The sequence below is a fragment of the Fusarium proliferatum genome (assembly GCF_900067095.1).
Source record: "Fusarium proliferatum ET1 genome assembly, contig: FPRO_scaffold001, whole genome shotgun sequence".
NCBI classification, from domain to species: domain Eukaryota; kingdom Fungi; phylum Ascomycota; class Sordariomycetes; order Hypocreales; family Nectriaceae; genus Fusarium; species Fusarium proliferatum.
The window spans coordinates 3,845,191-3,870,486 of record NW_022194790.1 but is presented as its reverse complement, the minus strand read 5'-3'; the positions used below and the strand labels follow the sequence as shown (position 1 = coordinate 3,870,486).

Genomic DNA, 25,296 nt, shown 5'->3' with positions numbered 1-25,296 from the left:
TCATGTACTATCATGCTTAATTACTAGCTTAAACAGATATACAAATTTATAGGGATGAAATAGATCAGATACGACAATGGAAAGAATAACGAAGCTCGTCCAGAAATATTTTATAAATTCATACTTACCTACTAAGTCAGTGGATCATGCATATAATAAAATCTGATACACAATCCAATGAACTGCCGCGAAGATCTCTCTGGGCTTAAGATTGGATGGCGTTCAGAGTGGGTTGTTTGGGTTTCATATCCTCTCTGAGCGGGCAGCGTGTTGAAGCTCGTCCGTTGTCAAGTGATTCGTATTAGATCGTTCGTAAAACTCGGGAATTTTAGAAAATGATAACTATTGATGATTACCCATTGGGTCATCAGAATTCGCGAAGCAGAACACTCACACAGGGGATCATTACCCCGTCAACCATTGCCTATTGGTAAGAGTTCACAACCTGGCCAGCTAATCTAGGGGACAACCACCAAATCCCAATGGGGCTTGGTTTTCAGATGGTGTCTTGGCTCTCCCATGGATGATCCAAGGGATCACGTCCACTATAGCCGATAGACCAATAAGAGACATGATTATCTTCTTGGCGCCATCTCATCCCATTCAATTCCCTGATCTCAGTTTCGGTATAATTTAGCTTGTGCCTCGAATGGAGCTTTGTTGCTTGGGAAAGCAAGAAAATGGACCGATGTTGGTGTCGCGACCAGCTGATGAAGGAGTCAAAGCAGCGTTGGTTTAACATAATGAGGTACATCTTCTCTTCTGCTTGGCTGAGGGGTACTACCACTTTCATAAGGTGCTCGGTACATTTCCTACTTTCATTGGTAGTGTAAATCGAGGCAGGCAATCGCAACTACCCGTAACCCCTGCACCAATGTGCTCTGGCTGCACCTGCGTCATCATCCAGCTGTGCTGTAGGTACCATTCTTGGTGTCTTACATTTCTTTTTATTAGGTTGGCCTTCTCTGCCATCAGTACAATTTTCGAGTTTTTGTCCGAAACATCGTCAGATTGTCTTTTGTACTTTTCATATCAAAATCTTCTTGGACTTAGCAGATGATAAACAAGTCTTGCGCCTTCAATTCCACGGTTATCTGTTGTCGCGTTCAGCGATAAACCGCGTCGTCAATTTGTCGATCGCATATTGCGACAACCAATCTTGTGCCACAACAAAACCTGGAGGCCTCCATATCTACCTACATACCTAGACAAGAACCCGAGGACCAGCGCTCAACTCCAAATTGCGATCATACAACAAAAATGTCGGACTCGGGAGACAGACCTACGACTACCGAGTCGCATCGAAATCCTTATGCGTCGGCCAGCCGCTGGCGACACCAGGAATCATCTGCTTATGCTGCGCATGCTTCGCAGCTCACTGGCGATGGCGCACCACGAGACCCTCACCAAACAACCGGTAATGTGGGCGAGCTTGCAGACTTCCTAAACCAGTCCCGCATTGAACCAGAAGACGATAACCGTGATACGGAAAAGTACAGACCCATCACCGCCGCTGCCGCTGATATCAATGGAAGCATTGCTGGCGACAATGTAGGCCAGAGCCATGCTGGCCAAGGCGCCCGTGGAGATAACGCCCCTGATGGGAAGACCATCGTCTGTGGTCCTCTTCTGAACTACCGTCGTATGAATGAGGGACGATGGTATGGGAGCGTTCTCATAGTCGTCGAAGGTGGCGGCAAAGTTCCCCTGGACCAGCCTTACTTGACTCTGAAGCAAGCTGTTCAGCCCCAAGAGGGTGGCTCTGCAAGTCAAGAACCGACAAATGGGGCTCAAGAGGAGGCACGTGTTGACGGGAAATGTCTTTACTCGGATCCGCGTAACACCTTCTGGGCTTTCGATATCAGTGTACCAATTCAAGCTACAGAGGCCAGCTATGAATATGCTTTGCCCGAACTACGCTTCTCCACCGAGCACAAGCCCCGAGTTAACAGGTTTTTTGTTCCTGCGAAGACCGAGTCCATGCGTATCATGTTCCACTCGTGCAACGGTTTCAGTGTTGGAACTGACGAGGAGGCTTGGAGCGGACCGGCGCTGTGGAACGACGTGGCACGAAAGCACCGCGAGATTCCTTTTCATGTAATGGTTGGCGGCGGTGACCAGATCTACAACGACGGCATCAGAGTTGATGGCCCTCTCCGCCCGTGGACTGATATTAGCAATCCCAAGAAACGTAGAGAGTACCCGTTTCCAGAGGCAATGCGAGCAGAATGCGACGACTACTACCTCAAAAACTATATTCGATGGTACAACACTGCCCCCTTTGCTGGGGTCAACGGGCAGATTCCCCAGATCAATATCTGGGATGACCACGACGTGAGTTTCGGAAACGGCTCTGGCTCTCTGATTGCCCTGCTAATTGGCTATAGATCATTGACGGATTCGGCTCCTATGTCGATAACTTCATGCAGTGTGATGTATTCCGTGGTATTGGCGGCACTGCTCATAAATATTACATGCTCTTCCAGCATCATATGCCACCTCCTGCGTCGACTTATACTTCTGGTAGGATCGCTTTCTGCGTGCTCGAGTCACTCATTTTGACCTGTTATAGACCATGCCGCCCTCGAGAAAGCGAGCCAAGGACCCGATCCTAACCAACTGATGGATACCTATGTCGCACCTATGTTTGAGTCCCCTGAGTATATCGTCGGCGACCACCCAGGCCCATACGTTGCTGAGCGCTCATTCAACATCTATACACGCCTTGGTGCCCGTATTGCTCTGCTGGGTATTGACGCTCGAGTAGAGGTTCGTTCAATGTGGATCTGTTTCTGTGAGCCTCGGTGCTAATGAACTGTACAGCGCACTCGTCATCAAATCAATTATCCCGAGACATACAAAAAGGTCTTCCAAAGGCTTCGTTCCGAGCTTGAAGCAGCATCAGCGTCAGGAGAGTCAATCAAACACTTGATTCTCCTCCTCGGAATTCCGATTGCCTATCCCGTGAGTAAACAGATCCAGTGGGTCGGAATGCAAATAAGCTAAACAATGCGATGAAGCGCTTGACTTGGCTCGAAAACATCTTCCGCAGTCCTGTTATGGGTCCTATCAAGATCCTCAACAAACGTTTTGGGCTCGGTGGAAGTCTGTTCAACCAGTTCGACGGTAGCATCGATCTTCTGGATGATCTGGATGACCACTACACTGCAAGGACACACAAGAAGGAAAGACGAGAACTGATGGTTGAACTTCAAAAAATATCTGCCGAGTTCAACATACGTGTGACGATCCTTGGAGGTGATGTTCACCTAGCTGCACTGGGTCGTTTCTACTCCAACCCAAGTCTGAAGATTCCGGTCGAGGAGGACCATCGTTACATGGTCAACGTTATCTCGTCAGCCATTGTCAATAAGCCACCACCCACGGCTGTAGCAAACCTCCTGGCCAGGAGGAACAAGATCCACCATTTGAATGCTAAGACGGATGAGACCCTGTTGGATCTGTTCAACAAAGACCCGGGCGACTCAAATAAGACGGCCAACCACAACCACTGCACAATGCCAAGCCGGAACTTTGCAACGATTACCGAAAACTCGCCCAACAACCCGGAAGCCCCCAATGGCAGCGTTGACGAGAACGGGACAGAGGCATCAGAGCAGAACTTTCTGGGCAATGATGGCCATAAGGTACTTCACAGGGGAGAGCTTCAGGCTGGAACAACACACAAGGCAGCATCGAGACAATCCCATGGCAGGTCCAACGACGGAACACTTGACGTATGCATAAACGTGGAAATCAACCAGCATGACAAGGAGGGACGAACCGAGATGTACGGCTTGACGGTACCATTGCTCAACTACCGACAGCGAGACGAGCCCATGACGCCCAGGGAGTCGGTCGCGTCAGGTAGCCAGCATTAGGAGGACTTGAAGGTTGATCAATGGGAGGAGAGCCGTCAAACAAAACGCAAGACCGTTAGAGTTCGGGCCGGTGTTTCGGGCTTGCGAAGAGCAAAAACGGGGTGGGCCCAACGATTATGGGGCCGGGCCGGAGGAGGCGGCTTGCGAAGGCGAATTGGAAGAGGACGCAAGTGAGGGAGTACCTGGGGAGGGGGTGAGAGGTGCCTAAGCCATGACTGTCCGTCGACCAGTCAGAGAGGAGCTATTCCGATGGGGTAGCTTTCATTTGTTTATACCCGTTCAAGGCAATTGCCTGACATAAAAATGCACATGAAGATCAGTTGTTGGGCGAACAGTAGGCTGTACAGATCTGGGGAAGAGAGATGTCTTAGTAGAGCATCATTGAAGCATCGAGTTAGCAGAGTTGACTAGAGTCATGTTTTTTTAATCTCTTTACCTAATCCAATGTATTTCAGCATTAGTTATATCATGACTATCCGTCTTGGGCCGTGTTCTTCTGCCATCAAAAGCACGTCTTGTGAAGTACGATAGATAAGGAAAATTTCTTCCCCAGGCTTCCCAAGTCAAATGAGGCAAAGTCTTTGATTGACAGAACCACACTATCTGTGCCAATTCGAGATAGCACATGACCATCAAAGTCCCCCACGTTCGGAAAACTGCGGCCATAGTTTATCAGGTACGCCAGTGGACCTAGTTTAGAGCTGGAACTGGGGAGAAGGGGCGTAAATATTGGCATATGAAGGGATATACAAGTGAAAAAGTAAAGCAGTGTTTGTAGTCACGATGCTTTATACAACGCAGATCCCATCACGACCTTTGAAATTCTACCTCATCTGCTCCAATCTCTTGGAAACCAGTAAAAAAAATCGATATGTGCTTCTGGATTACAGTAAAAAAAAGAGACTACCGCTTTTAGTGGTACGGTGCGGCTCTTCGCGGGCAAACAAAGATAACATGCCAGGCCCCATCTGCCGAGATCGGCCCCAGCATCAGAGAGCCATTGACCTATCAGCTTCTATTCCCGGGCTTACCGTAGCTGGGGAAGACAGGCGACGTCATGTGCCATGTCCCCACGCGTTCACTTTTTAGGCCGTGATAAGCCGCGACCATAGCAAAGATTAGCTGTTGTAGGCGTGTGTAGCTTGGTGAGGAGAGCAGCTTAGCTCGCGTGGCAACGGCAGTGCAGTGTTTTTGTCTGAGACGAGGAGGAATTGCTACGCGAGATCTGGGTCTCGAGACGTGATAACTGTTCCAAGATCGGAATTTCTGTTAGTCAGGATCGTTGTCGTTGGTTGTCGTGCCAGGGATTTATCTTCTATTTCTTCTCCCCATCTTCTGCGTCTTCCCCCCGTCTTCTTTTCTTTCTCTTCATCTTCCATCTTCGATCGTCGTCGAACAAGAGTCTTTTGCTACTGTGTTTTGCCTTTGTGATACCCCTCCCTCCACTTCGACGACTCCCGATAACGAAGAACATTCACCTCACCTCACCTCACCTCACCTCACATTATAATGTCTTCTATGATGTTTCTCAACAGGGCTGGTGCCCGAGGTATCCGCAGCGTTGCTCAGACTCAGCAAATGCGAACTGCTGCGACTTTGGCTACCTTCAAGACCCCCAAGGTCTTCAACGAGCCCAACCACCACTATGTCAAGGGTAGTGAGCAGCGCGAGGGTCTGACTGCTGCTATTGAGAAACTCCAGAAGAAGCTGCCCATCGAGGTTCCCGTTGTAGTTGGTGGCAAGCAGGTAAGTTTCAATAAGTCAAGGCCACCGCAAGAATTATGTCTTACACGAATTCTCATAGATCAAGGCTTCCGCCCTCTCCAAGCAGCAGAACCCTGCCGATCATGCCACCACTGTCGCATCTTACCACACTGCTACCACCGCTGATGTTTCGGCCGCAATCGACGCTGCTCTTGCTGCTAAGCCTGCCTGGGAGGCCCTGCCCTTTGCTGATCGAGCTGCCGTCTTCCTCAAGGCCGCCGACCTCATCTCCACCAAGTACCGCTACGATATTATGGCTGCTACTATGCTCGGCCAGGGCAAGAATGCTTGGCAGGCCGAGATTGACGCCGCTGCTGAGCTGGCTGATTTCCTCCGTTTCAATGTTCACTACGCTGAGCAGCTTTACAATACCCAGCCTGAGCACAACTCTCCCGGCGTCTGGAACCGTCTCGAGTACCGTGCCCTTGAGGGTTTCGTGTACGCAGTCAGCCCCTTCAACTTCACTGCCATTGCCGGTAATCTCCCTGGTGCCCCTGCCCTTCTCGGAAACGTTGTTGTGTGGAAGCCCAGTGACTTCGCCATTGCATCGAACTGGCTTGTCTACCAGATCCTGATCGAGGCCGGTCTTCCCAAGGATGTCATCCAGTTCGTTCCTGGCAACCCCGTAGACATCACCAAGGTTGTTCTGGAGCACAAGGAGTTTGCTGCTCTCCACTACACTGGAAGCACCGCTGTCTTCCGTCAGCTGTATGGTACCATCGGCCAGGGTATCGCTGAGGGCCGATACCGAGGCTATCCTCGTGTCGTTGGTGAGACTGGCGGCAAGAACTTCCACCTGATTGACCCTACAGCTGAAATTGACAACGCTGTCAAGCAGACTGTCCGTGGTGCCTTTGAGTTCCAAGGCCAGAAGTGCAGTGCCACTTCTCGACTTTACGTCCCTAAGTCCATGTGGCCCGAGTTTAAGGAGAAGCTTGTCGCTGAGGTTGAAGCCATCAAGATTGGCAACCCTACTGAACACTCCAATTTCATGGGTCCCGTCATTCACGAGGCTTCATTCAAGAAGCTCTCTGGTGCCATTGATGAGGCCAAGTCCGACAAGGACCTCGAGCTCGTTGTCGGTGGAAAGTACGACTCTTCCAAGGGCTACTTCATTCACCCTACTGTCTACGCTACTACCAACCCCAACCACAAGTTCTTCTCTACTGAGTTCTTCGGCCCTATCCTCACCACCTACATCTATGACGATGCTGCCCCCAACGCCATGGCTGACGTCTGCAAGCTCATTGAGACCACCTCCGACTATGGCCTAACTGGTGCCGTGTTCGCTGCTGACCGTGAAGCTTCCCGCTTCGCCGAGGAGCACCTCCGTAACGCTGCCGGAAACTTCTATGTCAACTGCAAGAGCACTGGCGCTGTTGTTGGCCAGCAGCCCTTTGGTGGTTCTCGTGCTTCCGGCACCAACGACAAGGCCGGCAGCCAGAACCTCCTGACCCGCTTCGTCAATGTTCGGGCAATCAAGGAGGAGTTCACTCCTACCACCAAGGTCACCTACCCCAGCAACGAGGTCTAAGTGCTGACTACTATACCGTCTGCATACAAAACCTGGAGCGGAGTTCGGACAATGATGATACGACATGGATGACTTACGGGTGTGAACTTCTATAGGGCTGCCCATGACAGAAGGAAAAGAACACACATTCAACAGCACGACTGGATGTGATAGGCCACTGAGAGTTGGCTGTCGATCAAGTATCTCGTCGAAGAGCTTAGGAAGCAAAGCCCAGGTTCTTGAATCGCTGCAGCGTGATCAAGCCTTGGTCGTGGGTCCGTGGCTGGCCAGGGGTATGTCCTTGGCCAAGAGCCGCCCCAGGGTCTCTCCCCCACGTTGGTTCACCCAAGAAGGTGATGGGTGGATTTCATCCATAGTAGGATTGGGGAAAATGCTGGGGTGTGCCGTATGATAGAAAAAGCCGTCGACGTCGTAAGTACACGCACGTGCTCAATTCAGTCCAAGGACGAATAACAAAGACGAATTATCTAGTTGCGACCTTTCTTGTTCCACAGTTGATTCGAATGTTGGAAAGAACCCTTGTCTTGTCCCAATCGATCCCGGAGTGTTTTTTGTGTCTGTGAGCTCCCAGGGTCAAGATAGGACACGTGCCACTCTGCACTGGTTGTATATCTTTGCCTATTTCAAAACCGAGGGATGCATGATGCGTCTTGACTTTGTTCACTGCTCGGGGCTTTTTAAATGGCTTGCGGAGCCGAATGTGAAGTACCCCATTTACATATTGTATCGTGTGTATACATAAGGGTGGAGGTGGAGACGAAAGGTTGGAGAGTCTTGGAGATCTCAGCAAGCTCCATCTTTCGTTGTAGGCTCATGTTCTGATCTTAATTACCTGAGCGATCTGGGCCCAAGCTCGAGAGGCGATTTGTCGGTGCGGACTCCTAGTACCTTGTCTCTCAATACTATATCTCTTTTTCATTCGATAGTGAAGGATGAGATGCGTTCGTGAATAGACAATTGAGCTCACTCACCTAAAAACCGTGACTTATTACAAGCATCATGATACCTCGACCTTCATTTCATGTCACAAAGGTGCCAATGCCGCACGCTACCAACCCTCGTGCCCTCCATCAAAGACCCCAAGTAACTTTAGGTCTTTCTCCATCGAGAATGGACGCCCACCTAAGCCTCGTTCCTCTTCTTCTGAGGCTGGACCCTTGCCCACCAAAAAGTCTACCCCGACCACGTTGATCAATTCCTCACGCTGATTCGCCCAACACCAAATAGAGCACGCGACCATTTCCTCGATGATGCTTGGTCCATGAAATCGCATCCCTTCAACCTGGTTGCTCTAGGATAAAGTTGGACAAAGCCTGAGATAGTCTGCTGCCCATTGCGCTGGATTGGAGGGAAGAAGCGGGTTCGAACGTGAAACTCGCTGGCCAGGCGGCGTTACGGTGCACTGAGTTGCGTGTTCGTGTCTGCATGTGCCTGTTCCGTTTGGTTCATCTATTGTCGTTGGAGCATGTTTGGTACTGTATCTGTAGGCTGATCTCGGTGACCAATTTAATGTCTTTTGCCCCCATGCCCGTACCTTTATCTTGACTCTCAAACGAGACTGGAACTTGACTGTCTTTGGGACTCCCATATACCCTTTCCCTCATAATTCCAGGATAGCCACAGTGGTTGCATCTCTGTCTTTATTTATCCTTCTCTCAAATACTCTCTTGACTCGGACTTTGACCATCGTGTTCGATTGGCCATCATTCGTGGAGAGCAAATAAGTATCATCACTGCCTTTTGAGGACGAGTTCAGATTCCACGATTCCAGGATGCCTCGACCGGGCCTTCCTCTCACCCCAGGTTCTTCATCTGATATCAAAGGCAAGGACGGAACTCAACAGCTCTCCTCATTTCAGCTGTCTTTCGAATTGCCGCCTCCAGCAATCCATGATGCTTCCCGCATATCGCCGACCATGTCGTCTCAGGTCTCACCAACAGATACAAAACCACACCGAGTCACCACAACATCCCCAGGAGCAACATACCCAATGCAGCCTGCCGAAACGGTGAAGGCACGTCGCCGTTCTTCTGTTGCGAAAGACCAAAAGGACAACTCGTTTGCCCTGCCGCCTCCACCAACGAGATCACGCAAAATCATTCAGATGAAGCCCCGGCAGGATGGCAATGGCGACAACGGTGGCAGCAAAGATAAAGCGAAGACGACCAGCAAGAATGCTGCATCAGCAAAAACGACCACAGCAGCCAATTCCAAGATAATAGCGTCAGAAAAAGGAGATGCGGCCGCGGACGACAAGGCGAAGAAGAAGCAACCGAGTGCTACAAGCGCAGCAGGTCGAAAAATTGCCAGGAAGACCGCACACAGTTTGATCGAGCGTCGAAGGCGGAGTAAGATGAATGAGGAGTTTGCTGTGCTTAAAGGAATGATCCCGGCTTGTACAGGAGACATGCATAAGTTGTCGATCCTCCAGGTATGTGTCTAAATCTTGTACATGAAAATAGGATTACAGCTGACTAAAGGCTCTGTATGGCAGGCCTCAATCGAGTATATTCGATACCTGGAGGATTGCGTCTCCAAGCTGAAAGCACAACAGGAGGAAGATAATGGCCAGACCGAGTCCGGGCGGCAAACACCCACAGGGCGCGACCGTTTGCCGTCCATTCGTGAATTTCACCCGACTTTCCAAGAAGACCCAGTTGGCGATGAAGATGTCGAGATGGAGGACTCCGATGTCACGTCACCCGCCATGACGGCAATGTCAGATCGTAACCCTCGCCACCCATCAGTGTCTCCTGCTCTCCCACCTCAGGATTCACGCAACAGGGCGCAATCATATTCTTCTGTATCGACCGACCATCGACGTTATAGTTACAGCGTTTCTGCTGGTACATCTCCAGCCTTCGGCCCACAGATATATGGTGCGCCACATTATGCCCACAGCGATGCCTCAGCACCTGGATCAGCGTTGACAAGCCCGGCTCTCAATCCCCAGAGCGAACTTGATCAAGAGGCCATGGCTGCATTGCTGATGCTGAACAACGATCGTCGTGACTCGAAAGGCCGGGGGCTTTCAGTGCGCGATCTTCTCAGCACATAAGAGTCATGGTACACAGCCGATTGATGGGGATGTTCAAGCTGGGTTAAGAACGTATTTGCCACAAAAGCCCTGCATTGCCTTGGCATTGACGCAGAACATCTGGAAGGACTGCGAGAGATTTAATGTTACCCTTAGACGTCGAAGAGGGCAGATCATATTGGCTTCCACTGCGTTTTTATAGGAACCATAGATCTGGTCAAAAGTCGAAGGAAAATAAAGAGGTGTATCTATTGGGTTTGTTTTGGACGGCGTATGGTGAGAAGGTGGAATACTAGGTCATGGTGGGAAACCTGGGCTGGTTCGCTCTTTGCAAGGAGTTGGAAACAATGATGTGGGGGTCGTTTTGATGTTCATGCCTTCTTGCCGGACCGTTTTGGACGACTCGCATTGCTCAAGAACCACTTCTCAATACAGGAAACTCTGCAACAAAGAAGTATTATGACAACTATGCATCCCATATCACTCAGGGGTGTGGATAATATGAACTATGTAATTGATTATATGAAATGTGTATCTTGATACTGGCATTAGTCTGTCTCTTACTAAAGCTTGAGTCTCTGGCTTCCAGCCATATCGTCCCGAGCATCTTTTACTAGAAAGCTTCCAGATGTTAGCAATTAAGAATAGTGATTGGGCCTGCAAAACTTACTTGTACCATAGAATTGTCGGTCCAATCGTCATGAGGTGCCACAAGCTGTGAGCGTCAATACAACCCAGCCAAGGTGGGAAATCAAACAGTTCCATGCTCATGGCAAATATAATCCAAGCCACCACGAAACCGGGCCAAACAGCCCACATGCGCCTCGACTCCCTATATCTCTTGAAACTAAACCAGGTCCACAGGACATTCTGCACGATCCCTGCTGCCACGTTTGCAGTCATGTTGTATGTATAATCCCAGCGGATAAACTTGAGGTATGAGACATGGCCGAGAAAGAGAGAGGCGCAGACGAGCGACCAAACTCGTAGGGTGGTTCTTCTTCGCGGGGTGCGTTTATCCAGTCTGAAAACTCTCACGACTGTGTAGTACAGACCGTACAGGACATTGGCACCAGCAGCAAAGTAATCAAGCTCCTCGGTGAACCGGAAATCGCGAGTATGAAAGATAGAGCTGAAAACCCAAGAGGAGATACCGACATACGCTAACCAATCATAGAATATTCGCAGAGAGTAGGATTTCGGTATCCTAGACTGGACCTTCTTCAAGCCATCCCAATGCGCCCAGAGATTGCCGAGAGAAAAGAGGACACTAAAGGGCTCCTGCATGCCGAGAAAGCGATAGAAGGGCCATTTCCCGTAGAATTGTTCAACCGTGAGGCCCGCGGCCATGCGCTGACCCGTTACAATATGCTGGCAGGCATAATCGCATTCGCTGGAGCAGGTCCAGAATAGGAGTCGATGTAGAACAGCTGTTGTCGGGAGTTCATATTAGCTGTGTCTTTGGACGTGCGGATCGGGTGAATATACGGATTGGAGTTTGCGGTTTATCAGGGGAGCAGTTTTCAGCATTGCAGACCTGTGGCCATGGTTAATCTTTGGTGTCGCTTTTGTGCTGCATTGGCTCACCTTGAGGCAATCCTTAAATTCTGGCAACTTGTCGCCAGTTGAGGCATCGACAACTACCGTAAAAGCGAGGACGAGGACGGTCAAGGAGAAAATCCGCGCCCATGGCCGCCCCCTGTGAGTTGCCATTGCGAGCGCATCGACCTTTGAATGGCGAGAGAAGGAGGTTGGGAATAATACGAACCTGCATGAGAGGGGGGTAGGTACTCTATGTACTCCGTAGCTTGAGCTGGTTTGACGATGTGGCTCACTTGCAACTCGACGTAACGTCGATGTTTCAGATGTGTGATTGGCTAGAAATCTTAGTTACCTTAATGACCGCTTTGATGGGTCTGCCTTGGTAGTTTCTTTGTGGAGAAAGGCATGTTTGCTTGTTCGCTGGGGTAGCTTGACTTCGAAATCTCAACTGTAATATTTGACAAAGGAAATGTCTCTGAATACCCTTTAAATCCTTTCAGATGGATACGCCTTAGCTTGGATGTATGGCTTTTATAGTCTACTTAAAATATGCTTGAACTATATCTGCTTTCTCTTTCTTTCTTTCAAGTCATGCATTTTGGTGATGTAGTAACTAACTGCACATTGTACACATTCAACATCGTTACAGACTACTTGTTGAATAACGTTAGACAACTTGAATACAAATTCTATAATTGACTATGACGGAATCGAAGCTTTATACGGTTCAACGAAAGTCTATATCGCTTTTACCAATTTCCAGAACATTGGGTATCAGTCATATCCTCTTTGTTTCCATGTCGCAGTCATCCCCCATGAAATTACAACCCTACACTTGGCCGCCAGTTAAGCTGAGGCGAGATTGGTTGCTCGGCAACCGACAGCTCCCTGATTGGACCATATTTTCTCGTCGAACAACACGCCTTGCTTTCCATATCTCTCTTCCCTGACCCAGACGCGATAGTCTCAAGTTTTGGAAATCACCTTGCAATGCAAGCAATGGCAATAATAACCGACTCATAGCAAATACTTTATCCCGCCGCCGAATCAGCCATCTCCAATTCCTCACCGCTTCGATCACTACACACGCCCGTACGCGCTTTACCTTGAAAACATTATCGATATGGCGACAGCTTCGCCCACACCCATGGGCAATGGTCTTGTCCGACGAACATCCCAGCGGCAAGCTTTGAGGAGATTGCCATCGCGACCCATTATGAATCACAGTGACAACTTTCATGGGGCAACAAATACTGCTCTCCCTAAGGGCTACCATCCCAAACCTCAGCAGTTCCACGACGACAGCTCCGAGGATGAGATCCCAGTACCTATGAAGCTGAGCGCTCTCACCAAGGCGCTGCTGAACGACGGCGCACCTGCATCAACAGAGCAAGCTCCTTCACCTCCCCGGACGCGGCGGCGTACTAGTGCGCTGAACGCGTCCACATCGTCAGCGACTGAGACACGCCGGCACAGAAGATCCGGAAGCGTCCAGGCCCACGACGCAAGGTCCTCAAGACAAGCTAGCCCAACGCCAGCTACAAGCAGAGAAATAAGTCCGGTACGAAAGAGGGTTGTAAGATTAAGCAACACACCTCAGAGCCTCAGTCAAATGAAGCCAACGAAGCGACGCTCAACTTCTGTCTCCCGATCAAATCAACGATCTCAACCTCACAGTCGCCCTGGTAGCCGCGATATGTCTTCTGACGAGAGACAAGATTCCAAGCAGGACTCTAAGGATTCCAAACATGATTCTCAATTGGACGTGAACACACCTGCACAAGGTGGACGCGTCGTCCGAATTAATGCTGGTTCTCCAAGCAACAGAAGCCGAGTCGGCTCCACTGGCCCTTCTTCAGGGAGGTCGATGGAGCGATCCATGTTAGATAGATCTGCTATTGACGACAACGACCAACCTGAAGAGCCAGCCACAGTCGCGCGAAACCCCCCTCCCTTCCACCAAGGCAGTGTCTCTCGATACCCCTCAACAAGTACGAGGACACGACCTGAGGATAATATTAATCTGCAGAGTTCAATGCGAGTGAAGCGTGTCAGCAAGGTTGCAGGTAGCTTTTTGAGCGGACCAGCCCGACGCGGTCGCCGACGGCAGAGCGAAGAGGAGGGGGAGCCCAACGCCGATGGAGAATTGATGTTGTCTAGTCAGGAAGCTGAGAGCCAGCCCGGGGAAGATCAACATGCCGCTTCATACTATGGAGACGGTATTCGAGATTTCAACTCAGGAAGCCCGGTAAGTGGACAAGCCGCTGCGAGGGCAGTCCATCGCCGTAATGCTTCCAACATGGACCTACGCCTAGGCTCTGCAAGAGCATCCAGGGAAACATCACCTCGTGAGCCTACACCAGAAGCTCAGGTTCCCGAGTCCGAACCGAAGCCTGAACAGGACGAAGAGATCCACTACAGACTCCCCGCACCTCGCCCAGAACTCCCCTCCGGTCGAGATCAGGAGAACGATGTCCAAGCAAGCCTCAGGAGGATGAAACCATCGATGGAAGTTCTTCTGGACAAGATGCCAAAAAGACCGATGAGCGCCGACCCTGCTTCCCTAAGAACAGTCTCACCCGACCGAAAGCCTCTTGCTTCTATGGCTAGAAATACTCCCCTTCGCCAGGCTCCACCTCCACCTCCCAAGATGTCTGTCCTCGAAGCTGCCACTACTACTGCGGGTGCTGCTACGACTACACAGGCAAAGCAGAGGAGGAACATTCTGCGAGTGAACGGTGTAGCCTATACTCGACTTGACTGTCTTGGCCGAGGTGGCAGTGGAAAGGTGTACCGTGTTGCTGCCGAGAATGGCAAGATGTTCGCTCTGAAGCGGGTGTCTCTGGAGAATGCAGATGACTCGACCATTAAGGGCTATCTTGGTGAGATTGATCTTTTGAAGAAGCTTGGAGAGGTGGAGCGAGTTATCAAGCTGTTTGACTGTGAGATGAATACAGAGAAGCAAGTTCTCACTTTGGTAAGTTGACATCAGCCAGCATCGCGGAGGATTTACTAACTTGGTACAGCTTATGGAGATTGGAGAACTCGACTTCAATACTTTTTTGAGAAAGCGGTATAACCCCGAGGCTGCCAAGTTCGACCCAGTCTTTGTACGATTTTACTGGAAAGAGATGCTCGAGTGTTTGCAAGCAGTTCACCAGTGTGATATTGTCCACTCGGATCTGAAGCCTGCCAATTTTGTGCTCGTGAAGGGTCAGCTTAAGCTCATTGACTTTGGCATCGCGAACGCTATCCAAACCGATGAGACCGTCAACGTCCACCGCGAGACTCAGGTTGGAACACCCAATTACATGTCACCTGAGTCTCTCATGGACTCAAATAACCCCCGAGGTGGCCGCGTTCCAGGCCGGCCTAAGCTTATGAAATTGGGCAAGCCCAGCGACATATGGTCTCTGGGTTGCATTTTGTATCAGATGGTTTACGGTCTCCCTCCATTTGGCCACATCGCCAACCAAATGTCAAGATGTCAAGCCATCATTAACTGGGATCACGACATCGAGTTTCCCTCACGTGGCATGGGAGGCATGTCCGTTCCCCCTTCGCTCATCCGCACTATGAGGCGCTGCCTTAACCGCGACCACCATATGCGACCAACCTGCGAAGAGCTATTGCACGAGTCCGACCCCTTCTTATACCCCGCAGAGCTCACCGACAAGGCTCTCCCCATTGATGAGGAGCTGCTTGCGAGAATCATTCAGAGCGTGGTGACGAGATGCCGGGAGCGCATGCCAACAGAGAGCGAAAGCTTAAGCGTCTGGCCACAGGCTTATTGGGCCAGTGTTAAGAAAGCGATGGCCGGGAGAATTTGACAGAAGAATTATCATGCATAATAATGTTGGAGTTGTCGAGGCGCTATTGCTCGCTGGATCAATGAGTTTTATGACCAATTTGAACGGATTAGAAAGAAAGCATTCATAGCTGGGTGTTGAGGAGTATCATTCTTGTCATTCGCTGCATATCTACATACTTACTTTTGTACTTCAGACATAAGGGATTTTTTTTATAATATGGCAAGGCTTTCGGAAGCCAGGGGCGTCTATGGCTCTTAACTGCGCGTTTCAGCGAGTTAATTGAATAAAAGCATTTTCAGCGCTATCAACGAACTTGAAACGCTCCATTGGCTTTGTAAAGTTTGCTGTATTATTGTACAGCCAGCTTGATGCTGGTAATGGTACATTGTTTCAAGGCATTTCCTATTTGTACATGGACATCAACGGTTTTGTTGAAACAGATCCTCTCAACATCTTCCTCTCAACCTTGTGCCATCTCGTAAATCATTCGATATCCTCCAAGTTGTTGATGTTCAGTTCCGAAATCCGTAGAATAGTATATCGGTGCTTGCTTTTTGCCTGCCTCATTCTCCTTTGCCTCCTCTTCTTCTTGATTTTGATTCGTAGCGGCTCAGATTCTGTGCCAACAACAGTAGCCCTGCACTCAAAAACCCGCTCATCAATATGGGGAGCGCCTTTCATGGTGTAATCTCTGCTACCAAGGACACTCGCACGGTTGAGTCGTAGTACATCTCCAGGCTGAACGCCAGGCATTCGGAAAGGTAGACGAACTTGATCGCCTTCGCGTACAAGGTAGGGGAATCCATGGACATGAACCGTGATGTAGTGGTCTGGCTGGGCTGCAAGGAATGGCAGGAGGTTCCTGACTGAGTCTTCCATAGGCTTTGGAGGCGGTGTAGGATGGCTGACTTTTAAAGCGAGGGGTCGAGTTTCATTTGCCGTGGGATTGGTAGCATTCTTTGGGTGACGCTCAGGTAATGGCTCGACGATGGGGGCTGTGGAGGTGAAGGCGCGGGCTTGGATTGCCAATAGAGACGAGGGTGTCGAGAGTCGGGCGCTTGGAGCTCTAAGCTCCAAGATGGAGCGGAAAAGTGCCCTGCTCATTGTGGACCGCAGTGCCTGTCGGGCGTGGGCACTATCGCTGGTCAATTGAGGGGAATGGGCTGTCGGCCTTGAAGTCGTTGTAGTGCATCTCGAAAAAGTTCAGGCGTTGGCTCATGGGTGCGTCCGGAAAAGCGTACCACCGAACGCCGACAGGACGGTCTCAGTGCCAGCACCGCCTCCCGATAAACCGCCACTTTTTTTTTATCGCCAGGGAAATTTCAGCATCAACTCCCCGCTAGCCATAATAAAGTCCCTGCCTGGGCGATACAGAGAAGATGGTATGCATTGAGGAGCGAAAGTTTGCCAGAATGAATAACTAATTTCCTTAAAGCCTCAGAACGAGTATATGGAAAGATGGCGAAAGCTACACGGTCGCCGTCTTGATCATGAGGAACGAGTTCGCAAGCGTACCGCCCGTGAGGGCCACAAGGCTTCTCAGGACGCCCAGAATCTGCGCGGTCTCCGAGCCAAGCTGTACCAGCAAAAGCGACATAAGGAGAAGATTCAGATGAAGAAGGCCATCAAGGCGCACGAGGAGCGCAACGTCAAGACCGCCGACGAGAAGGAGCCCACAACACCTATGCCCTCTTATCTGCTGGACCGCACAAACCCGTCGACTGCCAAGGCTCTCAGCAGTGCCATCAAGAACAAGCGAGCTGAGAAGGCGGCCAAGTTTGCCGTTCCCCTGCCCAAGGTCCGAGGTATCAGCGAGGAGGAGATGTTCAAGGTTGTCAAGACCGGTAAGAAGATCCAGAAGAAGGCTTGGAAGCGCATGGTTACCAAGCCTACCTTTGTCGGACCCGACTTCACTCGACGCAACCCCAAGCATGAGCGCTTCATTCGACCTATGGGTCTCCGTTATAAGAAGGCCAATGTCACACACCCCGAGCTTGGTGTCACTGTCCAGCTCCCCATCATCAGCGTCAAGAAGAACCCGCAGAACCCTCTCTACACCCAGCTGGGTGTTTTGACCAAGGGTACCGTTATCGAGGTCAACGTCAGCGAACTTGGTCTCGTAACCGCTGGTGGAAAGGTCGTCTGGGGTCGCTATGCCCAGGTTACTAACAACCCGGAGAATGAGGGCTGCATCAACAGTGTCTTGCTGGTGTAATGTGCTCAACGGCGTCGCCGCACAACGTTAAGAGGGTTGGTTTGTCTAAGTTCGAATGCATGTATTGGCGCCAGGGCGTTTATTGGATTACCGCACGAAAAAGAATGGCCATGATGGTAGATGGTTGGTAAACGGGTTGATTGTCGACTGAAGATTCCCAGTTGTGATGAAGAAGACTCACTCGAGTTATAGGCCACGCTCTGCTGAGGCAGATCTTGACAAGGCCGTAGATAGATGAATACAACCTAAGATCTAGAAGGTACTTCTGTAGTAGTGTCTATTGCTACAAGTACTAATTCGATCCTTTCACATCCATACGAGCTTATTCTATTTGGGGGGGTCAAGAATTGTGCTGTAACTAATTGGAAAGCTGAGGTCATACTCTACTTGTAATGGGCGTGACACTCAAACATTCAATTCTTATGTAGGCATGGGTGACCAGTACAGCTTTTGATAGCATAAAATATAACGACACCAGGTTGATTGCAGCTCTGCAGGACTCCCACCGGCTTCAGCCAAGACCTTAAAATTTCGTCAATCCAATGTTATGCCTCGGTTTTTGTTCGAACTTTTCTTTTGTCTGTTTTCAGCCATTATTGTTACCTTACCTTGAAAAGTTCCATGGGCAACCTGACTCTTGTCTACACTTGTACCTTTTTCAAGCTAACCGAAAAGGCAGATGGCGTTGAAAAAAGGGTCCCTTTGCCGCCTTTAAAAAATCGGGCGGTGACGGCGATAAATTATTTTCTGCCCGAACTAGCAAAATCGCATTGGTCTGTGGTTCCCCTTCTCGCCCGCCAAATCTGTATTGCTCCGTTTTGCGACTCAATCTTTTTTCCTCTGCCTTTTCTTCTTCTCTTCATCACCCAAAAAACAGGATACAACAATTTTAAACCTCCGTTACACTCAGTAATTCTTCAAAATGAGCGGCGATAAGATGGATGTCGAGATTGCTGAGCAAAAGATGAACTCTATGGAGCATAGCGAGCAGCATTACTTCAAGAGGTCAGTTCGCCCAGCTCTACAAGAGAATCATTGTATACTAACTGCGCCGATTTAGCTATGATCACCATGGTACGAACAACCACTGAAGCCCCGTAACCATTTGGAAGAATACCACTGACATATTGCTCCTCTACGATAGGTATCCACGAGGAGATGTTGGTATGTAGCTCCCCTCCCCACAGTCCTTGCGCTGCTGTACGAGCACTGGCTGACCAGGTTCTCTATAACTGCAGAAAGATGAGGTCCGCACACGATCGTACATGAACGCTATTATGCAGAACAAGCACATTTTCAAGGACAAGGTGGTTCTTGATGTTGGCTGTGGTACGGCCATTCTCTCAATGTACGTGCGCAATGAGACCCTCCAAAAGCCCCTCGTTATGCCCCGCGCTTGGGGAACCATAGCACTTCGCACCTTTGCAACATGCGATGTTCTCTATGACCCGACGAATCATTAAATGAACTCGAATTGACGGAAATTATTCACAGGTTCGCGGCCAAGGCTGGCGCCAAACATGTTATTGGTGTGGATATGTCCACAATCATCTTCAAGGCCCGTGAGATCGTCAAGGTTAACGGTCTCTCCGACAAGATCACCCTTCTCCAAGGCAAGATGGAGGAGGTCGAGTTGCCTTTCCCCAAGGTTGATATCATCATCTCAGAGTGGATGGGCTACTTCCTTCTATACGAGTCCATGCTCGACACCGTTCTTTATGCCCGAGACACTTATCTCCAGAAGGATGGCTTGATCTTCCCTGACAAGGCCACTATCTTCTTCGCTGGTATTGAGGACGGCGATTACAAGGAGGACAAGATTGAGTGTAAGTGACTACCGTGCTTTGACTCTCGGCTCATAAGTTTACTTGCTAACACCGTCTTAGTCTGGAACGATGTTTATGGCTTCGACTACACCCCCCTCAAGGCCACTGCTCTCTCCGAGCCCCTCGTTGATACCGTCGAGGTCAAGGCCGCTGTCACCGAGCCCACTGCCGTCCTCACACTCGATCTTTACAAGTGCACCACGGATGATTTGGCTTTCAATGTTCCCTTCAAGCTCTCCGTTACCCGCGATGACTTCGTCCACGCCCTGGTCTCGTGGTTCGATATCGACTTCACCGCCTGCCACAAGCCCATTCGCTTCTCCACTGGCCCACATACCAAGTACACCCACTGGAAGCAGACCGTCTTCTACTTCGAGGATGTTCTCACCGTCCAGCACGGCGAGCAGATTGCTCTCAACCTTGATGTCCGACCCAACTCCAAGAACAGACGCGATCTTGACATCAAGATCTCCTACGAGTTGGAAACCGAAGATGCTAACCGTGCCTCCAAGGGTGCGCTTGAGTACCGCATGTGCTAAAAGGCTTCTATATAAGACGGTGCCGATTTCTTGCTAATGATGATACGAGAAGTAAAAAAAAAAGACATCCAAGGTTTAAAAGGGAGACACAGGGAGCAAGGAGATAGACACTTGCGGGAACTTGGGATCTGTGTATAGGGGGGACGGCGTCTTGCATCTTACACGGGGTAAACATTGCTGCTAGATACAAACATAAGAGAGAGAAAACGACATAATCGCGAGGGATGGCGTAGTGAGTTGACGACCCGTTATGAGTGATACCACAAAAATAGCACTCCGGAGTTACCTAGTCAAAAGATCTTTTGGTTTAATATCTAGTCTTTCGTCCTAACCCTGTGTGATCTCATTAACTATGTGAAACTGCAATAGCAAGATCATCTATTGACCGATAAAGTAATGAGATTTCATTCATCGTTAAATTGGACTGAGCATCCCGCTCCTTGTCCTGCGGCTAATCCTGACCTGAGCTTGATTACCCATTTTTGAGAAACCTTGCTTGTTTCCTTTCCTTACTTCTTTGTAGACACTCACTTCCCCACGCGTACTATGTTGGGTACGTCTCTCCTTTTATCCCCGCGTTATTTTATGAGATTCCATCTTCACCTAACCAGGGTATACTTAAGAACCAAATTGCTTGACGATTTGAGCGACCTTGTTAGCGAGTTCATCAGCCTCGGAGCGAGTAGCAGCCTCAGCATAGACACGGCACGCGTTCTCAGTACCACTGGCTCTAGCAAAGGATCGGGCACTAGTGTACTTCTTAACACATTGGTCGATCTCATCCTGGGCACCCACAGGGTGGCTGAGACGGCGCTCAGCATCTGTGGTCTGGAACAGGTCCTTGTTGCCAACTTCAACGCGAACAAGACGGTTAGGGAGGTCATTGTAGGTCATGGCCCAATCTTTGAGAGTCCAGCCCTTGTGGGCGAGAATGACTTCAACCATGAGCATATCGGAAATAGCGTCGCCGACGGTCTGGTTGATGAGGTCGCTGACGGCAGCGAGGGTGTCGAGAGCATCCTTCTGGGCAGGAGATTGAGGCTCGGTCTCACGGAAAGCACGGATGGCCTCCTGAGAGAAGACGACAGTGCCGTGACCATTAGCCTCGAAGTAAACACCAACGTCGAACTGGCAGGCAGCGTGGTGCAAATGCTTCACACCAGTAGGAGTGAAGACGACGGGAAGCTGAAGGTGCTTCTCAATATAATTCGTGCTGGCACCGTTGGCATATGCGGTCTGAACAACGCCAATGCGTAGGTCATCAGCAAGACCGGCAGATCGAACGAGGTCACCAATAAAAGAGGCATTGAGAGAAGAAATACGATCGCCATCAAGCATGAAGAAGCCTGTCTCGGGATCGACCCAGTAGTAAATCAGACGATCGGCGTCACCATCGAGAGAGCAGCATCGGGCGCCGGGGACGGGCTTCGGGCTGGGAGGGGCTCGCTGCTTCGTCTTGACGAAGTCCGCTCCAGACTAAGAGAATAAATGTTAGCTATTGCGACTGGCAGCTGAAGATCTAAGGTGTACTTACATCAAGGTTCAGAACCTCAGGCCGGAGGACATCATCGTTGACAACCTTGATGTCGATGGTACCTTGAGGCAAGACCTTGAGGAACTCAGAGAGCTTGGGACCTCCAACACCGTTGGCGCAATCCACGATAAGCTGTCCCTGGGGCTTGCGACCTCGAAGAGCGCGAGTAAAAGCCTCGGACATTTTCTCGTAGTAACCCTGCTCGCTAACCTTGCCATAGGCCTTAGGGGTGCCCTCGGTGTTGACGCATCGGGTCAGGTAGTGAAGCTGAGGGGTGGTGAGGATCTTGTAGTCTGTGTACTCTGTGTTGGTAGCCTCGAGAGCATCAGCGAGGGCAGCAACGAGAGAGTGGCCTGAAGGACGAGTGTCACGGCCATAGACGACGCGGCCAGGAGAGGAAAGATCGATCTTGAGCTGAGAAGCCAGAGCCTTGTAATTGTCGAGAAGCTCCTGATCAGAAGGAGAATTAACGAGCTTGGTAGCATAAGTCTCCCACTCCTGTTCAAGCATCTCGCCCATGGGGTCAACGATCTTGACACCATTGTCGACAGCTGGGTTGTGGCTAGCAGTGATCATGACACCAATGGCCTGGCCATTGAGCTTACGGCTTCGAAGACCAGACAGCAGACCGACACGGAACGAAACACCATCAAGGAGATCGGCCTTCATACGGAACCCCGCAGTGCCATATTTGTAGACATGGTCAGGCACAATAGGGTGCTTTGCCGAAGCGGCGAGGAACTTTTCGTCAGACATTCTACGATTTCTTTGCGAGAAAGGTTAGGTGTAGTATATGAGATGAAAGAACGAAAAACCAGAGATGACCAGAGATGACAAGACGCAGGCGGGAGGAAACGAGAAAGATGGAGCTCGAGAGTCCCTTTTGAAACAAATCGAGGCCTCCGCAGTGACGAGCTGGCGGGGGACCTTCCAGAGGGCACCTCAGCATACGAGGGGTACCTAAATGAGGTAACAGTGCTTACCGGTACCTACTGCAAGGGTCTACAGTGCATTGTCTACTAAGGTATCTATTTATGCAAACCAGCCACTGCACTTTCATCCCACAAGCTGAGCTGAGCTTAGCTTAGCTTAGCTTGAAGGCAACGGGCTTTGAGATGGGGCTATGGAGAAGTCTTCCAGGCGGTCAAAAATACTATTTTGTAGGTAGCACTTCAATCGAATGGTTTCTATGAGGTGCTAAAAACAGACACAAAACTCTCAGGTATGCCCCACCCGATGCCCAGAGCTATGTTAGGTGCTGTATTCTGTTCGCAGGTGGGGGTTGTACCTGGTTTAATTGGGTACATCGCTCAGCGCCTTACCCGCCACAATTTTGTTTGGCGCAGGGCCTCACGTCAGCCTACCTACTACCTACCTGGTACAGGCCAGGAGTTCACCTTGGGCATCCATGTACACTTCTCTCACCTCAATGGAAGACCTCTCACCGCCCAATGACCCATTGATGTATGAGCGAAAAAGACACGTGATCTCGTGTCAAGTCTCTACACCCACTCTAGGCAACGCGAAGCTCTCAACGCGTCATCCTCACGATATACGAAGACGAGGACAACATTGACGACCTCGGATTTAGGCGGACTGCCGCTCGTCTTGTATTGCATTTTGATCGCCAAATTCTGGAATACCTAAAGAATTACCCCTTTTGAGGCCTTCAGTTGTGCAGCTAAAGGGTGAAGGCAGCATGGATGATGCCGATTCGGCCAACCCTCAGCTGTTGGCTTGGGTCAAAGAATGGCTCGATCTTGCGCGCGAACGCAATTCGAAAGGCGTTACAACTTACAGAACTGCTTATAATTCGTTAAAAGCATGTCCAATTACCTTTGAACACCCTGCACAGTTGCAGCAACTCAAAGGTTTCGGCCCCAAACTCTGTGAACGCCTTGAGCAGCAATTAAAGAAGCACTGCGAACAAAATGGTCTGCCTATGCCCCCGCACCCAAGGTCTCGTAAGGCGATACCAGTTGCTGGAGTCGACAATGGCGAGGGCTCTTCAAAGCCTGCCAAAAAGGCACGGAAGCCTAAAGCATATGTTCCTGCTTTACGCTCTGGAGCCTTTGCCTTAGTGGTTGGCCTTTCTATGTTGGATGAAAACTCTTCTGTTGGGATGACAAAGGCGGAACTCATCGAAGTTGCACAACCGCATTGCGACTCATCTTTCTCGGCTCCTAGCGACCCTACCAAATTTTACACTGCTTGGAACTCGATGAAAACTTTGCTGCAAAAAGAATTGGTGTACGAAAGAGGACGACCTCTACGGAGATACGCCTTGACTGACGAAGGATGGGAAGTTGCAAAACGTATAAAAGACACGGAGCACTGGCAGGCCGAGAATGGAAGAGCTAAAGACCCGACTTCAGCACAGCCTGTCAATCCAGATTGCCAACCAATATCCAATCGTAGGCCTAGGTCGCCTTCGATTGAAATTTCCGAATCTGCCAAAGCCCCTTCTGAATACCAAAACATTGTGTCTGATGGCCCAACAGTATCAGACGACAATTCGTTGCCAAATTTTACACCAATCCGACTACCCCCGGGGTCCTTCACAGTACACTTAGTACTAGATGTTCGCGAGGTCAGAGCGAAGACTGATCGCGATTATATGCAAGAGGAGCTAGCAAAACTGGGCGCAAAACCCATCATGCGAAGTATGGAACTTGGAGATGCCCAGTGGATCGCGAAATGCCATGACCCAAATCTGCTCATATCCCAAGGCGCCGAGGGCGCTGAGGTCGTTTTGGACTGGATTGTTGAAAGAAAACGCCTTGATGACCTGATTGGGAGTATCAAGGATGGTAGGTTCCACGAGCAAAAGTTTCGCTTGCAGCGTTCAGGTGTGAGGAAAGTTATTTACATCATCGAAGAGATTTCCATGGACCCGGAAGTAGCATCTAGATATGCCGAAGCCGTCCGGTCGGCCATTGCCTCCACACAGGTCGTCAACGGCTACTTTGTGAAGAGGACGGCAAAAATGGACGACACAGTCAGGTATCTTGCTCGCATGACAGCGATGCTGAAGCGGACATACGAGAGCAAACCACTCAACGTCATTCCTACCAAAATTCTTACATCTCAGAATTATCTTCCTCTGTTGAAGCACCTGAGAGATTCTATATCTCCAGACTGGTATATCACTTATCCCGCCTTTTCGTCCCTTGCATCCAAGTCAGAGTCTATAACCCTGCGAGACGTATTTTTGAAAATGCTTATGACCACAAAGGGCATCACGGGAGAAAGAGCGCTCGAAATTCAGAAGCGTTGGAAAACTCCGTATGATTTTGTCAAGGCTTTTGAGGCTTGCGGAAGTGGCGAACAGGGGCTGAAACGCAAACGCGAGCTGGTCTTTAGTCAGACAAGTCATCTTGTCGGACGAAAGAAGTTTAGCAAGCCTTTGAGCACCAAAATTGCAGAAGTCTGGGGTGATGCATTATAGTTTTGTATACGTGCGGGGAGACAAACGTGTGCGGATATTGGGAAAGGAGAGATATTCTGATTATAGTGAATGGCAGACGGTACCAACAGGGTGGAATGGTCGGTGTTTCAAGGTAATTGCATTTAAGTGTCAGTGGTAACAAGCCGATAGAATCCATGAGCAT

At 50.0% G+C, this 25,296-nt stretch overlaps 10 protein-coding genes across 10 annotated transcripts; 7 read left to right on the top strand and 3 right to left on the bottom strand.

The window, feature by feature from the left end:
* Positions 1-1,260: 1,260 nt before the first annotated feature.
* Positions 1,261-3,881, top strand: FPRO_00811 (uncharacterized protein; the record flags this gene model as incomplete). The annotated part of the gene is made up of 5 exons (XM_031222281.1): positions 1,261-2,334; positions 2,388-2,523; positions 2,573-2,769; positions 2,824-2,964; positions 3,021-3,881. 5 exons carry the CDS (start codon positions 1,261-1,263, stop codon positions 3,879-3,881), a joined length of 2,409 nt encoding a protein of 802 aa, XP_031075660.1.
* A 1,509-nt stretch (positions 3,882-5,390) lies between these two features.
* Positions 5,391-7,179, top strand: FPRO_00812 (putative delta-1-pyrroline-5-carboxylate dehydrogenase; the record flags this gene model as incomplete). Its single annotated transcript, XM_031222270.1, has 2 exons — positions 5,391-5,627; positions 5,686-7,179. 2 exons carry the CDS (start codon positions 5,391-5,393, stop codon positions 7,177-7,179), a joined length of 1,731 nt encoding a protein of 576 aa, XP_031075659.1.
* Positions 7,180-8,951: 1,772 nt separating this feature from the next.
* FPRO_00813 (uncharacterized protein) lies at positions 8,952-10,238 on the top strand (the record flags this gene model as incomplete). Its single annotated transcript, XM_031222259.1, has 2 exons — positions 8,952-9,611; positions 9,675-10,238. 2 exons carry the CDS (start codon positions 8,952-8,954, stop codon positions 10,236-10,238), a joined length of 1,224 nt encoding a protein of 407 aa, XP_031075658.1.
* Positions 10,239-10,780: 542 nt separating this feature from the next.
* Positions 10,781-11,930, bottom strand: FPRO_00814 (uncharacterized protein; the record flags this gene model as incomplete). The annotated part of the gene is made up of 4 exons (XM_031222248.1): positions 10,781-10,838; positions 10,888-11,647; positions 11,706-11,754; positions 11,805-11,930. The coding sequence occupies 4 exons, from the start codon at positions 11,928-11,930 to the stop codon at positions 10,781-10,783; spliced, it is 993 nt and encodes a 330-aa protein (XP_031075657.1).
* A 952-nt stretch (positions 11,931-12,882) lies between these two features.
* Positions 12,883-15,589, top strand: FPRO_00815 (uncharacterized protein; the record flags this gene model as incomplete). Its single annotated transcript, XM_031222237.1, has 2 exons — positions 12,883-14,736; positions 14,786-15,589. The coding sequence occupies 2 exons, from the start codon at positions 12,883-12,885 to the stop codon at positions 15,587-15,589; spliced, it is 2,658 nt and encodes an 885-aa protein (XP_031075656.1).
* Positions 15,590-16,054: 465 nt separating this feature from the next.
* Positions 16,055-16,675, bottom strand: FPRO_00816 (uncharacterized protein; the record flags this gene model as incomplete). Its single annotated transcript, XM_031222225.1, has 1 exon — positions 16,055-16,675. The coding sequence occupies one exon, from the start codon at positions 16,673-16,675 to the stop codon at positions 16,055-16,057; it is 621 nt and encodes a 206-aa protein (XP_031075655.1).
* Positions 16,676-16,950: 275 nt separating this feature from the next.
* On the top strand, positions 16,951-17,786 carry FPRO_00817 (putative NSA2-involved in biogenesis of ribosomal large subunit; the record flags this gene model as incomplete). Its single annotated transcript, XM_031222214.1, has 2 exons — positions 16,951-16,953; positions 17,007-17,786. 2 exons carry the CDS (start codon positions 16,951-16,953, stop codon positions 17,784-17,786), a joined length of 783 nt encoding a protein of 260 aa, XP_031075654.1.
* Positions 17,787-18,708: 922 nt separating this feature from the next.
* On the top strand, positions 18,709-20,151 carry FPRO_00818 (putative hnRNP arginine N-methyltransferase; the record flags this gene model as incomplete). Its single annotated transcript, XM_031222203.1, has 6 exons — positions 18,709-18,791; positions 18,847-18,860; positions 18,931-18,950; positions 19,025-19,134; positions 19,281-19,612; positions 19,673-20,151. The coding sequence occupies 6 exons, from the start codon at positions 18,709-18,711 to the stop codon at positions 20,149-20,151; spliced, it is 1,038 nt and encodes a 345-aa protein (XP_031075653.1).
* A 618-nt stretch (positions 20,152-20,769) lies between these two features.
* Positions 20,770-22,441, bottom strand: FPRO_00819 (putative phosphoacetylglucosamine mutase; the record flags this gene model as incomplete). The annotated part of the gene is made up of 2 exons (XM_031222192.1): positions 20,770-21,627; positions 21,686-22,441. 2 exons carry the CDS (start codon positions 22,439-22,441, stop codon positions 20,770-20,772), a joined length of 1,614 nt encoding a protein of 537 aa, XP_031075652.1.
* A 943-nt stretch (positions 22,442-23,384) lies between these two features.
* On the top strand, positions 23,385-25,133 carry FPRO_00820 (uncharacterized protein; the record flags this gene model as incomplete). Its single annotated transcript, XM_031222181.1, has 1 exon — positions 23,385-25,133. The coding sequence occupies one exon, from the start codon at positions 23,385-23,387 to the stop codon at positions 25,131-25,133; it is 1,749 nt and encodes a 582-aa protein (XP_031075651.1).
* Positions 25,134-25,296: the final 163 nt, after the last annotated feature.